This window comes from Globicephala melas, chromosome 1 (assembly GCF_963455315.2).
Source record: "Globicephala melas chromosome 1, mGloMel1.2, whole genome shotgun sequence".
Classification (NCBI taxonomy): Eukaryota; Metazoa; Chordata; class Mammalia; order Artiodactyla; family Delphinidae; genus Globicephala; species Globicephala melas.
The window spans coordinates 36075640-36091729 of record NC_083314.1 but is presented as its reverse complement, the minus strand read 5'-3'; the positions used below and the strand labels follow the sequence as shown (position 1 = coordinate 36091729).

The following is a 16090-nucleotide window of genomic DNA, read 5'->3' as shown; positions in this document are numbered from 1 at the left end:
TTCTCCCTTTTTTTCTTGATGGATCTGGCTAATTGTTTATCCATTTTGCTTATCTTCTCAAAGAACCAGCTTTCAGTTTTATTGATCTTTGCTATTGTTTCTTTCATTTCTTTTTCATTTATTTCTGATCGGATATTTATGATTTCTTTCCTTCTGCTAACTTGCGGTTTTTTGTTCTTTTTCTATAATTGCTTTAGATATAAGGTTAGGTTGTTTATTTGAGATGTTTCTTGTTTCTTGAGGTAGGATTGTATTGTTATAAGTTTCCCTCTTACAACTGCTTTTGCTGCGTCCTATAGGTTTTGGGTCGTCATGTTTTCACTGTCATTTGTTTCTAGGTATTTTTTGATTTCCTCTTTGATTTCTTCAGTTATCTCTTGGTTATTTATTAGTGCATTGTTTAGCCTCCATTTGTTTGTATCTTTTACAGTTTTTTCCTGAATTTTTTTTTTTTAAAGAAGATGTTGGGGGTAGGAGTTTATTAATTTATTTATCTATTTTTGCTGTGTTGGGTCTTCGTTTCTGTGCGAGGGCTTTCTCTAGTTGTGGCAATTGGGGGCCACTCTTCATCGTGGTGCACGGGCCTCTCACTATCGTGGCCTCTCTTGTTGTGGAGCACAGGCTCCAGACGTGCAGGCTCAGTAGTTGTGGCTCAAGGGCCTAGTTGCTCCGTGGCATTTGGGATCTTCCCAGACCAGGGCTCAAACCCGTGTTCCCTGCCTTAGCAGGCAGATTCTCAACCACTGTGCCACCAGGGAAGCCCTTTCCTGAAATTGATATCTAGTCTTATAGCATTGTGTTCAGCAAAGATACTTGATACAATTTCATTTTTTTAATATTTACCAAGGCTTGATTTGTGACCCAAGATATGATCTATCCTGGAGAATGTTCCATGAGCACTTGAGAAGAAATGTATTCTGTTGTTTTGGGAATGAATGTTCTATAACTATCAATTAAGTGCCTCTTGTTTAATGTGTCCTTTAAAGCTTGTGTTTCCTTATTTATTTTCATATTGGATGATCTGTCCAGTGGTGAAAGTGGGGTGTTACAGTCTCCTACTATTATTGTGTTAGTGTCGATTTCCCTTTTATGGCTCTTAGCATTTGCCTTATGTATTGAGGTGCTCCTATGTTGCATAACAATTGTTATTTCTTCTTCTTGGACTGATCCCTTGATCATTATGTAGTGTCCTTCTTTGCCCCTTGTAATAGTCTTTATTTTAGTCTATTTTGTCTGATATGAGAATTTGTACTCCAGCTTTCTTTGATTTCCATTTGCATTGAAAATCTTTTTCCATCCCCTCACTTTCAGTCTGTATGTGTCCCTAGGTCTGAAGTGGGTCTCTTGTAGACAGCATATATATGGGTCTTGTTTTTGTAACCATTCAGCGAGCCTGTGTCTTTTAGTTGGAGCTTTTGTGTGTGTGTGTGTGTGTGGTATGCGGGCCTCTCACTGTTGTGGCCTCTCCCATTGCAGAGCACAGGTTTCGGACGCGCAGGCTCAGCAGCCATGGTTCATGGGCCTAGCTGCTCCGCAGTGTGTGGGATCTTCCTGGACCGGGGCATGAACCTGTATCCCCTGCATCGGCAGGCAGACTCTCAACCACTGTGCCACCAGGGAAGCCCTTAGTTGGAGCATTTAATCCATTTACATTTAAGGTAATTATCAATATGTATGTTCCTATTACCATTTTCTTAATTGCTATGGGCTTCTTTTTGTAGGTCTTTTCCTTCTCTTGTATTTCCTGCCCAGAGAAGTTCCTTTAGCATTTCTTGTAAAGCTGGTTTGGTGGTGCTGAATTCTCTTAGCTTTTGCTTGTCTGTAAAGGTTTAATTGCTCTGTCAAATCTGAATGAGATCCTTGCTGGGTAGAGTAATCTTGGTTGTAGGTTTTTCCCTTTAATCACTTTAAATATATCCTGCCACTCCCTTCTGGATTGCAGAGTTTCTGCTGAAAGATCAGCTGTTAACCTTATGGGGATTCCCTTGTATGTTATTTGTTGCTTTTCCTTTGCTGCTTTTAATATTTTTTCTTTGTATTTACTTTTTGATAGTTTGATTAATATGTGTCTTGTTATGTTTCTCCTTTGAGTATCCTGTATGGGACTCTCTGTGCTTCCTGGGCTTGATTGACTGTTACCTTACCCACAAGAGGGAAATTTTCAACTATAATCTCTTCAAATATTTTCTCAGTCCCTTTCTTTTTCTCTTCTTCTGGGACCCACATAATTTGAATGTTAGTGCATTTAATGGCCCCAGAGGTCTCTGAGACTGTCCTCAATTCTTTTCATTCTTTTTTCTGCTCTGCAGTAGTCATTTCCACTCTTTTATCTTCCAAGTCACTTATCTGTTCTTCTGCCACAGTTATTCTGCTATTGATTGCTTCTAGAGAATTTTTAAATTCATTTATTGTGTTTTTCATCACTGCTTGTTTGCTCTTCAGTTTTTTTAGGTCCTTGTTAAATGTTTCTTGTATTTTCTCCATTTTATTTCCAAGATTTTGGATCATCTTTACTATCATTACTCTGGATTCTTTTTCAGGTAGACTGCCTATTTCCTCTTCATTTGTATGGTCTGTGGGTTTTTACTTTGCTCCTTCACCTGCTGCGTATTTCCCTGTCTCCTCATTTTGCTTAAGTTGCTGTGTTTGGGGTATCCTTTTCTCAGGCTGCAGGTTCGTAGTTCCCATTGTTTTTGGTGTCTGCCCCCAGTGGGTAAGTTTGGTTCTGTGGGTTGTGTAGGCTTCCTCATGGAGGGGACAGGTGCCTGTGTTTTGGTGGATGAGCCTGGACCTCTTCTTTCTGGTGGGCAGAACTGTGTCCGGTGGTGTGTTTTGGGGTGTCTGTGAACTTATTATGATCTTAGGCAGCCTCTCTGCTAATGGGTGGGATTGTGTTCCTGTCTTGCTAGTTGTTTGGCATGGGGTGTCCAGCACTGGAGCTTGCTGGTCGTTGAGTGGAGCAGGGTCTTCATCTTGAGACAGAGATCTCAGGGAGAGCTCTCACCGATTGATATTACTTGGGGCTGGGAGGTCTCTGGTGGTCTGATGTCCTGAACTTGGCTCTCCCACCTCAGAACCTCAGGCCTGACACCCAGCCGGAGCACCCAGACCCTGTCAGCCACATGGCTCAGAAGAAAAGGGAGAAAAAATAGAATGAAAGAAAAAACAATAATAAAAGAAAAGAAAAGAAAGTTATTAAAATTAAAAAAATTATTAAAGTAAAACAATTAAAAAGTAATGAAAGAAAAAAGAAGAGAGCAGCCAAAGCAATAAACAAATCCACCAATGATAACAAGCGCTAAAAACTATACTAAGATAAACATAAAAATCAAAAAGTAGTCAGTTGCATAAAGCAAACCCCAAGTCCACACTTGCTCCCAAAATCCACTGCCTCAATTTTGGGATGATTCGTTGTCTATTCAGGTATTCCACAGATGGAGGGTACATCAAGTTGATTGTGGAGATTTAATCTGCTGCTCCTGAGGCTGCACGGAGATATTTCCCTTTCTCTTCTTTGTTCACACAGCTCCTGGGGTTCACCTTTGGATTTGGCCCCATCTCTGCATGTAGGTCGCCCTCTGGCATCTGTTCTTTGCCCAGACAGAAGGAGGTTAAAGGAGCGGGTGATTGGGGGCTCTGGCTCACTCAGGCCAGGGGGAGTGATGGGTACGGAATGCAGGGCAAGCCAGTGGCGGCAGAGGCCAGTGTGACGTTGCAACAGCCTGAGGCATGCCGTGTGTTCTTCTGAGGAAATTCTCCCTGGATCACGGGGCACTGGCAGTGGCAGGCTGCACAGGCTCCTGGAAGGGGAGGTGTGGATAGTGACCTGTTCTTGCACACAGGATTCCTGGTGGCTGCAGCTGCACCCACAGCATTTCATGCCCGTCTCTGGTGTCTGCAGTGATAGCCGCGGTTCGCACCTGTCTCTGAAGCTTGTTTAGGCGGTTTTCTGAACTTCCTCTCCTCGTGCACCATGAAACAATGGTCTCTTGACTCTTAGGCAGTTCCAGACTTTTTCCCGGACTCCCTCCTGTTTAGCTGTGGTGCACTAGCCTCCTTCAGGCTGTGTTCACGCAGCCAACCCCAGTCCTCTCCCTGGAATCTGACCTCCGAAGCTGGAGCCTCAGCTCCCAGCCCCCACCAGTCCCAGCGGGTGAGCAGACAAGCTTCTCAGGCTGGTGAGTGCTGGTCGGCACTGATCCTCTGTGCGGGAATCTCTCCGCTGTGCCCTCTGCACCCTGTTGCTGCACTCTCCTCCGTGGCTCCGAAGCTTCCCCCTCACCCACCCCCGTCTCTGCCAGTGAAGGGCCTTCCTACTGTGTGGAAACTTTTCCTCCTTCACAGCTCCCTCCCAGAAGTACAGGTCCCATCCCTATTCTTTTGTCTCTGTTTTTTCTTTTGCCCTACCCAGGTATGTGGGGAGTCTCTTGCCTTTTGCGGAGTCTGAGGTCTTCTGCCAGCGTTCAGTAGGTGTTCTGTAGGAGTTGTTTCACATGTAGATGTATTTTTGATGTATGTGTGGGGAGGAAGGTGATCTCCATGTCTTAATCCTTCGCCATCTTGAATATCCTCTGCACACTTTCTTTTTATTCTAAGCACCCCACTGATTTTTTTACTTTTACAGATAAAGAGAAAGACAAAACTAATGAGGTGCCTTATAAATCCTACCCCTTTCAGTAACTTGAAGTTTAATCCCATCAGTTTTACTGCCACTTAGTAAATTAAGAGATCATAAATGGGAAATCAAATAATGCTGCTTTTAATTCCCCAGTTATATAAATAACAACTCTAAATGAAATCAAATTTTAACTACATAGCTTCTTACAGTGACCTAAGTTGGACAGATAAATGGAGATTTTCATCATAAAAACTGCAGTGAATATAAATGTCAAAGTATCCAGTGAACCATTTAAAATTTCATCTTGGCCACCAGTCCAATCCAGGAAGTAGGGTACACCTAGGGTAGGGAAAATCCTCTAACAGTCCACGATTTGCTGAAGAACTTAAACCTCAAATCCCACAGAAACTTTTCCTACAGTCAGAATAGCTGATGAAATTCTGCACAAATTTCTCTGGTTGCAGTGATATTAAAAGCAGCTAAAAACATTTTTAGTAATGAAATGCAATTCAGACAGCACACTCATGAAGGCACATTTTAGGAAAACACAGCATGCAATATAGAGGACAAAAAAAAAACTGCACAAAAGTATATCAGAAGTACAAAGTTTAGAATAAGTTAGAGGAAACATGCTTTGATTTACTCTTTCATCTTCTTCTCTTCTCCTTCTCCTTCTTCTTGTTTTCCTTTTTCTCCTTTTCCTTCTTCTCTTTCTTCTCCTTCTTTTTCATATCCTTCTCCTCTTTCCTCTCACTGTGAAGACATCTGTATAAGCAGGTACAAACTACTACAACAGCAACAACTACAAGAAAACAGGAAACAAATGACATGTGACTCTGAAAATTAATCACCAAGATTCCAAACCAAGCAGAAGAAATAAACATTGGTTACATTTCTGCGGTTAGAAAATGTTATTTTCTATACATATACATTTATATTCCATCTCAACCCTTCAGTATCTAAATCCAATCCCCTGGAATCACTTAAACAGTCCACAATAAGTCAGAGTCTTTGCTTAATTTAGAAAATTACCCAAAGTATATTTGGGAAATAGACTCATATGACTAATAATTTTGAAAAAAACGTGCATCATTTAGGGTTTGTTACTAAGTGGACATGTAGAATATAAAAGAATATACAATCACCAACACAAGGTAGTATATCACAGAAAAGGTCAGGTTTTTTTAGACTGTTCTACTCAATTTCAACCTATAAAAACTACAGCAACTGAAAAGTCATTGAAAAAATAATGTGCATCTCATCTTCATATTACATTTTCATTTAAGTGGTATCGAAGTTTGAGATACTTACTTGCAGTAAGAATAATCAGAGCAATGATTCCTGTATCTGAGAAAAAATGAAAACAGTTTTGAAGATATTAAAAATCTATGGGTCCTAGATAGCAGCTGTATTTTAATTTTGATCAGATCATCTAAAAACTACAGCAAAAATGTTTATCAATCTAGTTTTAGCATGTCTGCTACTGCATCCAAGTCATTTTGATCACAGAACCCTTTTAAACAGATTCCAGGTACAGGATCCACCTTGTGAAACTCTTAACAGGAGCCTCATTTTTCATTGTTTTGTGCTTTAGCTACCACACCAGGTTATTTTGTATAGGTTACTAGTACTGTTAGAATTTACTAGATTAGAGAAAATTATCTACATGTGTCTATATATACTACCACTTACATTTGTTATGGTACCTGCACTAATAAAATAACTATAAATGTCAACTATTACTAATTATTTGTGACACATTGTTTTTTCCCTACCTACAAATGATTGGAACATGATATTTCCATGTAGAACTCTAAGGCCTCATAGTACAGGGTTATTAATAACAAAATAATACCTAAATCCTCAAAGTCATCAAGTGATAGTATTTCATTGCTGGGATTGGGATATCCTAGGAAAAAAAATGGAAATAGGTAAAATGAAAGACTAAATAAATCTTAAAGATCTATAAATTCATTGGTTTTGGTCTTGTGCCTTTTTATAATTCATAATTATAATTTAATTTTCCTTATAAATTATATTAATGTTTCCTAAAAGTTGCATCATAAAATATTATAAATTTATATCCAATGCCATCAACATTCTTCTTCCTGTCCACTGATATTCCTTGCAACTAATTCTGTGGTATAGCAAGCAAACTTATCATTAGTGTATTCCAAAAAATTAGGCTTGAATTCAATATGATTCTACTTAAAAGATAGAGGAGGGCTTAAAAATGATTCAGAAGTTGCTCTGGAGTAGAAAGACTCTTCAATATTATACAGGCCATTTATAAAATACTCATGGTTAACATCATACTCAATGTTGAAATACTAAAACTTTTTCCCCTTAAGATCAGGAACAACACAGAATTCCTGCATTTGCCACTTCAATTCAATGTAACATTGGAAGTTTGGGTCAGAACCATTATGTAAAAAAGAAGTTAAAAATATCCAGATGGGAAAGAAGAAATAAAATGATCTCTCTTTATAGATGACATGATTTTTTATATAGAAAGCTCTATAAAGATCACACATGTACACACAAACACATACACAACTGTTAGAACTAATACATAAATTCAGCAAAGTTGAAGATACAAAATGAACACACAAAAATCAGTTGTGTTTCTATACACTAACAATGAACAATCCAAAAATGAAATTAAGCAAACAATTCCATTTACAATAGCATTAAAAAGAATAAAATACTCAAACTTAACAAAGGAGATGAAAGACTTGTACATTAAAAACTATAAAAATTGCTGAAAGAAAGTGAAGAAGACATAAATAAACAGAAAGACATCCTGTGGTCATGGACAGGAAGACTTAATATTGTTAAGATGTTAATACTACACAAAACAATTTACAGATTAAATGCACTCTCTATCACCATCTTGAAAATGCATTTTGCAGGAAAAGAAAAATACAACCTATAATTTATATGGAATCTCAAGGGACTAGCAACAGCCAAGACAATCTTGAAAAAGAAGAGCAATGTTGAAAGGGCTCATGCTTCCTGATTTCAAAACTTACTAAAAAGCTACAATAATAAAACAGAATCGTGCTGGCATAGAGACAGACATACAGACCAATGGTATAGAATATAGGGCCCAGAAATAAACCCTTGCTTATATGGTCAAATGATTGTTCACAAGGGTGCTAAGAGCATTCAATGGGGAAAGGGCAGTCTTTTCAACAAGTGATTTTTGGAAAACTGGATATCCATAAGCAAAGAATGAAATTTGACACTTATCTTACACCATATACAAAAATTAATTCAAGGGGCTTCCCTGGTGGCACAGTGGTTGAGAGTCTGCCTGCCGATGCAGGGGACACGGGTTCGTGCCCCGGTCCGGGAGGATTCCACATGCCGTGGAGCGGCCGGACCCATGAGCCATGGCCACTGAGCCTGCACGGGCCGGAGCCTGTGCTCCGCAATGGGAGAGGCCACAACAGTGAGAGGCCCGCGTACCGAAAAAAAAAAAAAAAATTAATTCAAAATGAATCAAAAACAAAAGACTTAAAACTATAAAACTCTTAGAAGAAAACATAGAGGACAAATTTCATGATGTTGAACTGGCAATGACTTTTTAGATGTGACACCAAAAGCATAGGCAACAAAAGAAAAAATAGATATATTGGACTACCTCAAAATTAAAAACTTTTGTACATCAAAGGACACTATCAACAGAGTAAAAACCAACTCACAGAATAGGCAGAAACATCTGTAAATCATACATCTGATAAGGGATTGATATCCGAAATATATTACGAATTCCTAAAACTCAATAACAACAACAAAAAGCCATTTTACAAATGGGCAAGGGACTTGAATAGACATTTCTCCAAAGAAGATATGCAAATGGTCAAGAAGCACATGAAAAGCTGCTCACCATATCACTAATCACCTCAAAACACTTGGAGAGAAGACAAGTTATTCAACAAATGGTGCTACTTTGCCATTGGATAGGGGTGGGTGGAGTGAAGAGGTACCCAATCTCATTCCACATACCATAATGAATTTCAGATGTACCAAAGATTTAAATCCAAAGAATGCAATTAGGATGCATGGTTGAAATGTTTATATAATTTCAGCTTGAGGAAGTCCTAAAACTTTTATAAGAAAGACACAACACTCATAGCCATTAGGGAAAAGATCGATATATCCAGCTACCTATTAATGTAAAAGTTTTGCACATATAAATGACCACCAAAAGGAGAAGAGTTAAATAAAATATGATGGCATATATTAAAGTCATCATTTAAAAGGATGAGAATAAATCAAAATACAATCCCAATATAAGATATTAAGTGGAAAAATGCTAGTTTCAAAAAAATATGAATGGTATGATGCCATTTTTGTTTAAGAAAATAAACACCAAATTAAATGTATAGCTACATATATAAGAATTTTGATGTACAGAAACAGATACAAAGACACCCTAACAGTGATTAACTAAGGTAATAGGCTAGGAAGGGAGAACTAATCTTTTACTCTGTATACTTCTGTAATGTTTGAAAATTTACCAAAATATATTCATGTATAAAAATATACTCAGGTAACAAAAAGTTGTAAAAAGCAACCCATATCTAAAAGTACAGTATAAAATCCTAAAAGAAAACTGACTAGTGAAAATAAAGCAAAAAACTAAACTAAACTAAACTAAACTAAAATAAAAAAAACAACCCTAGGAAAAAAGTTCACTTCACATTAAAAGGGCTTTAATTTATAGTAAGTTCAAATCAACAAAAAAAAAGTTTTAGGAACCTAATAGAAAAATGAACAAAGAACATGAATAAATAAATGTAGACAGAAAAAGTTAAGCCTCACTGATAATTAAAGAAATGCAAATTAAAATAAGACATGATTTTACACCCATCACTTTATAAATTTCTTAACTATAAGTAGGATAAAGAGTTACTGAACCTGGATATTTTGCAAGTGGAGTCTTGGTTGGATGAGTAGGCTTGTAACCTGGAAAAATAAAGTTGACTCAATTCACCATCCTTGTCAACACAAAATTATGAATTTAATTTTGGTTTTTAATTTTTTTTAAGATTATTTCTCAAAATAAATAATACACATACACTCAGAACTTTGCAATTCTACTCCTGGGTTTAACCTAAATATATATTTGTACAAGTGCATAAGGATGTGTATATAAAATGTTCACTACAACTTTGTATTCTATAATGAAAATCCTAGTAGTTAACTAATTATAAATCATAAAATTTATGTATTCTTTTAAAAGATCCAAGTAGTATATTCCATAATTTTTTTCTTTTTCACTAAGGATTTCTTGGACATTTTTTCATATTAGCACATTTAGATCTGACTTAACACCATTATATGTTGCTACTGATCCTTTTGGTATAGTCTTTCTCTAACTGATGATAAAAAATGATTGACAATCCCATAAGGAGAGTTGACTTTTGATTTTAAAAAAAGATCACTGTAGCTTCTTCTCGTCATAGGCTTTTTCTCACAAACAATTCATATCTTCTTCAAACACTAAACTGTATCAGTGTTTTATAAGTCCTTATGAAATGTTTATGGTCAACTTTCAAAAGAGCATATCAACAAATATAGTATACCACAGTGTATAGGCCCACTAGGACATGGATGGGTCAATGAATATAAATTTCGTATGCAATCTTTATATACCATCCACCAAAAAAACATCTCTTTTCCCACAAAACTTCACAGCACTCACCAAGGTACTGAAGGAGGTTACTGGGTACCAGGTTTACAGGAATTATATAAGGTGTTCTAATTACCATGTTAACATGAATAATCCCCCTCAATCCTTCAAAATATCAGGGCAATAGGAAACAAATTAGATGCCAGTAACTGACATTAGTTTGAGTCATTAGACAACAGGAAACTAGAACCCATAGAAATGATGTTACTTGAGTGAGCAGAGCCACACTAGGACCCTGAATGCAGTCTGCCCAGGTTAATGCTCTTCCCTCTCTTCCTCTTGTCTCTTGCTTCTGCTGCAACTAAAAGGAAGAAGCCAGAGAAAGCAGCCCTGAAATCAGGAATATAATTCCTTCTACCATATCAAAATAGTCTCTCAAGTCTTAAGCAGAGCAGCTAATTAGTAGTCCCTGCCAGAAATCCTCCATTTCATTTCAATAAGTAAGGACTTCTCCTGCCTTTCTGTTGTTATGAAATTTACTTTCTGTTGTCAAATAAAAATGCCCAGTAAAGATACAAATGATATTTGTATGAGGTGGGGAGTGGTAGAAATACTGGTCTTATTCTGGTGACAACAGAAATTTCCCAGTATAAAAAGAACAAAACTGGTTGCAGTCTGGAAAATGAAACATAGTCCTGGACCTGGAAGATACCCTGTGAAGGTGATGCTGTAAGTCATACAAGCTACCTAAGAGCTTTCTAGATGCCAGGCACTGTGCTAAGTGCTTTAAATGGATCCCATTTTGACTTTGTTATCACCCAGTGAGGAAGGCATTAAATCATTTTACATGTAAGTAAATATATTTAAAGTTTACGTAACTTGTCCAAGTTCACACATCTGTTGATATCTGTGGACTATGGCAAATACTTTTAGAATCACTAAGCATAACAACTAAAATGGCTGTAAATATATTCTTCCTCTTTTCATTACTAAAAATGATGAATGAGTGTAAATCACATGAATTTAAAGGATTTTTTTTGTAAAATATAAGCAGGAAGTTACTTAATCTGAATGGCTCAAAATTGGGAGTTTTGTATTGAGAGGAATCAGCACTGAAGAACAAACCACATGGGATTACTACTTTCATATCATTTATATGAATTATGGCTCTCATTCTTGACTTATATAGGTAAAAATTCCCATGCTTCGATTTACTCTAAAAAATCATTCCCATCTATTTTTATACATAAAAATACCAAACAAGAGACATTAATATACCTGTGTTCTTTGCTAACAGAATGTGCTAAGACTCTATAAAAACATACAAAATCACAACAGCAGAATTCTATGTAAGTTCTGTCATACATCTCTCATGGAAATGGATACAAGACAGAGTTAAATACAAAGATTTATTTTTTCAATTATTCTTGTCAATGTCAAAGAAATAAAAACTAAAAGACAAAATTTAAAAAAAGGAAAGAGACAACATTTGTACCTTTAATACACTTTGGCATCTCAGGCTCCCAAGTATTATTACCACCACAGAACACTAGGTTGCTGCCATTAAGGTAAAAACCCTGGAGGCATTCAAATATCACCACTGCTTGGTAAGAAAATTTTTTTCTACTTCCTGATACCATTATTCCATGTTCGAGTACTGGACGTTCACATTTGACCACTGAAAATTGGAGAAATTCCAGAATTAATAAAAAGCTGCTTTCACACAGGACCAGAAAAACTAGTGCAAAGTAGTAATTTCCAGTGGGAAGAAAAAGCCGAGGAATGAAAGGCAAGATGTTAATTGAAAACAAAAAAAGACTTTATTTGTGCATCTGAATTTCAGGCAAATGGATTTAGAGAAACTTAATAACGTTTTTCCACCTAGAACAGACTGTCATTATACTTTATTGGCTTTCCTACATTTTTTTCCATTAATGACACGTCTTGAGAAAGTGTGACTACCAGATACAAATTCAGGGCAAGTTCAAAACTTTTGATACTTTTGATACTCTTTAGCTCTAGGATTTTTTCTAAGGTCATGCTGACACTAATTACAGTACCCTGCTCTTTTAGAAAGGTAGCAAAGACTTTTTTGAGAAGGTAATATTTGAGTTCGATTTTAAAAGTTGAAAAGAAGCTAGCCAGGCAAAATGCTCAGCCCTCACACCAGTGTACTCTGGTGTTTCCCATTCTACTCTACTTCTCCAAAGTAAAATACAGGTCGTGACCCTCTAGATTGACTTCAATATCTGTGAATGTGTTTTGCAGAATTCGGAAAAAAAAAAACCACTGAAAAACACTGGGCTGAGCAGAGAGTTCAAGAGGATATCTTATGAGATTAAATCTGAGCAATAGATAAGGGCCAGATAATATACGGACTTTTAAACCAGAATAGTGTTCTTCCTCCTTTCCTGTGGATCTGAATTTCCATCAAGTATCACATCATTTCTGTTCAGCCAGGAGAATTTCTTTATCAATTCTTGTGTTCAGGTTGGCTGATGACAAATTCCCCAAACTTTTGTTTATCTGAAACTGTTTTTTATTTATTTCACCTTCAGTTTTGGAAGATTTCTCCTTGACAGTGAATTCTAGGTTAAGTGTTTTATTTTTCTTTCAGCACATTAGCAGAGATTATTGTCTTCTCATCTCCACAGTTCCTTAAGAGACATCAGCTGTCATTCTTAACGTGGGTAACGGGGAGATGGGGGTGGGTGGGTGTGTCCTCAATATAATACCTTTTTTCCCTGGCTCCCTTTTCTTTTATTTTTTGTTTTCAGTAGTTTTAACATGATGTATTTAGTTTGGTGGAGGTTTCTTGGTAAAATTAAAGTTTTTACTTATCCTGCTAGGGTCACTGAATTTCTTGTACCTGTAGGGTTATTGTTTTGGATCAAATTTGAAATATTTTGGCCCGTGTTTATTCAAATAATTTTCTGTATTCCTCTCCCTCCTCTCTGAAACTTCAATTACATGTATATTTGACTGCTTGCATTGCCACATTTTTTATTTTAATTTCAGCCATTCTAATAGTTGGTTAGTGGTATCTCATTGTGATTTTAAATTACATTCCTGTAATTACTAATGATATTGAGCAACTTTTCATGTACTTTTTGCCATCTACATATCACATTTGGTGAAATATGTCTATTACTAATTTTTGCTCATTTAAAAAAACTGTTTTCTTATTATTGTGTTTTGAGGGTTCTTCCTATATAATAGATACAAGCAAATTATTAGATACGTACTTTGAAAATATTTTCTCCCCATCTATTGCTTTTTGTTGTTGTTCTCTTAATAATATCTTCTGCAGTCCAGAAATTTTGAGTTTGGAGTATCCAATTTATTATTTTTTTCTTTAAAGCATCATGCTTTATGGGTTGTATTAGAGAAATCTTTGACTAGGTCACAAATATTTTCTGTGTTTTCTTGTAAAAGTGTTGTAGTTGTAGGTTTCATATGTATGTCTATGCTTCATTTTGAATAAACGTTTCCATATGGTGCTAACATGGGCTGAGGTTCTTTTTTTTTTTATAGCATATGGGTGTTCAATTGTGCTGGTACCATTTGTTGAAAAAATTGTTCCCCACTGAATTGTCTGTATACCTGTGAAAATCAACTGGACATATTTACAAGGGTCTGATCCTGGACTCACTATTTTGTTTATTGCTCTATATATCTATCCTTTCACCACTACCAAACTGTCTTGCTTATATGCCTTATAGTATGCTTTATACTAAGTCTTGACAGCAGGTAGAGTACATCCTCCAGTTCATTTTCAAAAACTGTTTAACTATTCTAGCTCTTTTGTCTTTCCATATAAATTTCAGAATCAGTTTGTCAATTTATACAAAAAGGTTTACTGGGGTTTCTATTGGGATTATGTTGAATTTATAGATCAATTATAATGAATTTACACCTTTGTTATTTTGAGTCTTCCATTTCATGGCCAATGTATATCCCTTTATTTATTAAGGTCTTTAATTTCCTTTATTAGTGTTTAGTGGTTTATACCATCTAAATCTTTCATATATGTTAGTTAGATTTATATGCAAGCATTTTGTGTTTTGGATTTGCAAATAGTTGTAAATAAAACTTTCAGTAATGATTTATTGCTAGTATGTAGACATACGATTGATTTCTGTATGTTGATCTTATATTTTGCAGCCTTGCTAAAACATCAGTCTTTGGAATTTTCTACATAGACAATCATGTTATAAATGAATACAGACTATTTTATTTCTTTCATTCCAATGTATGTATGCTTATTTCTTTCTCTTGCCTTATTGCAGTGAGTGGGACCTCCAGTGCAATGCTGAATAGAGTAATGAATGTAGACATACTTCCTTTCTTCCTACCTTGGGGGGAAAGAAAGTAGGTTTTTACTATTAAGCATAATGTTAGTTGTGCGATTTTCGTATGTACCTTTTATCAGGTTGATATAGTTAGTTCCATTCTGTTCCTAGTTTGCTAAGTTTTACCATAAAAAGATGATGAATTCTGTCAATTGCTTTTTTTGCATCTATTAAGATGATCATATATTTTTTCATTATAGTCTTTTGACATGGTAAATAACACTGATTAATTTTAAAATCTGAACCAATCTTGCATTTATGGAATAAATCTTACTTGGCTATAATGTATTCTTATTTTTATATATAGCAGGATTTTTTTTCTTTTTTTTTTTTAATTGGAGTAAAACTGCTTTACAATGTTGTGTTAGTTTCTGCAGTACAATGAAAAGGGACGAAATTGGGTCATTTGTAGAGATGTGGATGGACCTAGAGTCTGTTATACAGAGTGAAGTGAGCCAGAAAGAGAAAAACAAATATCGTATATTTGTTTTTGGAATATGTGGAATCTAGAAAAATGGTACAGATGAACCTATTTGTAGGGCAGGAATAGAGACGTAGACGTATAGCAGGATTTGATTTGTTGACATTTTGTTGAAAAGTTCTATATTCAATAAGGATATTGTTTACAATTTTCTTTCAATGTTTTTGTCTGGTTTTAGTAACAAGTAATGTCCCCATGAAGTGAGTTGAGAAGCATTTCCTCCTCTTATATTTCTTGAACAGTTTGTGTAGAGGTGCTATTATTTATATCTGCAATGTGTGGTAGAATTAATTCCCCAAGGAGGCCATCTGGGCCTCAGTTCTCACTGTGGGAAGGTTTTTAACTACAAATTATATCTCCTTAATAGGTATAAGACTATTTAGGTTACCTATATATTCATGTGAAGATATTTCGGTATTTTTTTGTCTTTCAAGGAATTTGTCAATTTTATTTCAGTTGTCAAATTTATAGGCATAAAGATGTAATATTACAACTATCATCATTGTAATATTTTTTAATATCCATTTAAATGTCTGAAGAATAGTGTTGTCCTCTTTTTCATTCTTTTAAAAAAATTATTTTATTTAATTTATTTATTTTGCAGTACGCGGGCGTCTCGCTGTTGTGGAGCACAGGCTCCGGATGTGGAGGCCCAGCGGCCATGGCTCGCAGGCCCAGCGGCCATGACTCACGATCCCAGCCACTCCGCTGCATGTGGGATCCTCCCGGACCGGGGCACGAACCCGTGTCCCCTGCATCGGCAGGCGGACTCTCAACCACTGTGCCACCATGGAAGCCCCGAAAAATTTATTTTTTTAATACAACTTTTTTTTTTTTAAAGGAGATGGTGGGGGTAGGAGTTTATTAATTTATTTATTTTTGCTGTGTTGGGTCTTCATTTCTGTGCAAGGACTTTCTCTAGCTGTGGCAAGCGGGGGCCACTCTTCATCGCGGTGTGCGGAGGCCTCTCACTATCGCGGCCTCTCTTGTTGCGGAGC

At 36.3% G+C, this 16090-nt stretch overlaps 1 protein-coding gene across 4 annotated transcripts in view; it reads right to left on the bottom strand.

Moving 5' to 3' along the window:
- LOC115861784 (membrane cofactor protein) overlaps window positions 1-16090 on the bottom strand; it is a 56514-nt gene that overhangs the window by 21514 nt on the left and 18910 nt on the right. For 2 of the 4 annotated variants that reach the window (XM_060293958.1, XM_060293969.1), the window contains exons 6-10: window positions 11755-11937; window positions 9545-9592; window positions 6474-6527; window positions 5930-5965; window positions 5262-5420 (exon numbers count right to left, since the gene is read on the bottom strand). In XM_060293958.1, coding sequence (XP_060149941.1) covers window positions 5266-5420; window positions 5930-5965; window positions 6474-6527; window positions 9545-9592; window positions 11755-11937 — 476 coding nt within the window. In that variant the 3' untranslated portion in view covers window positions 5262-5265. Of the gene's footprint in view, window positions 1-5261; window positions 5421-5929; window positions 5966-6473; window positions 6528-8325; window positions 8396-9544; window positions 9593-11754; window positions 11938-16090 lie in introns of those variants that run through there. The other 2 variants (XR_009562925.1, XM_060293965.1) reach the window with 2 other exon arrangements.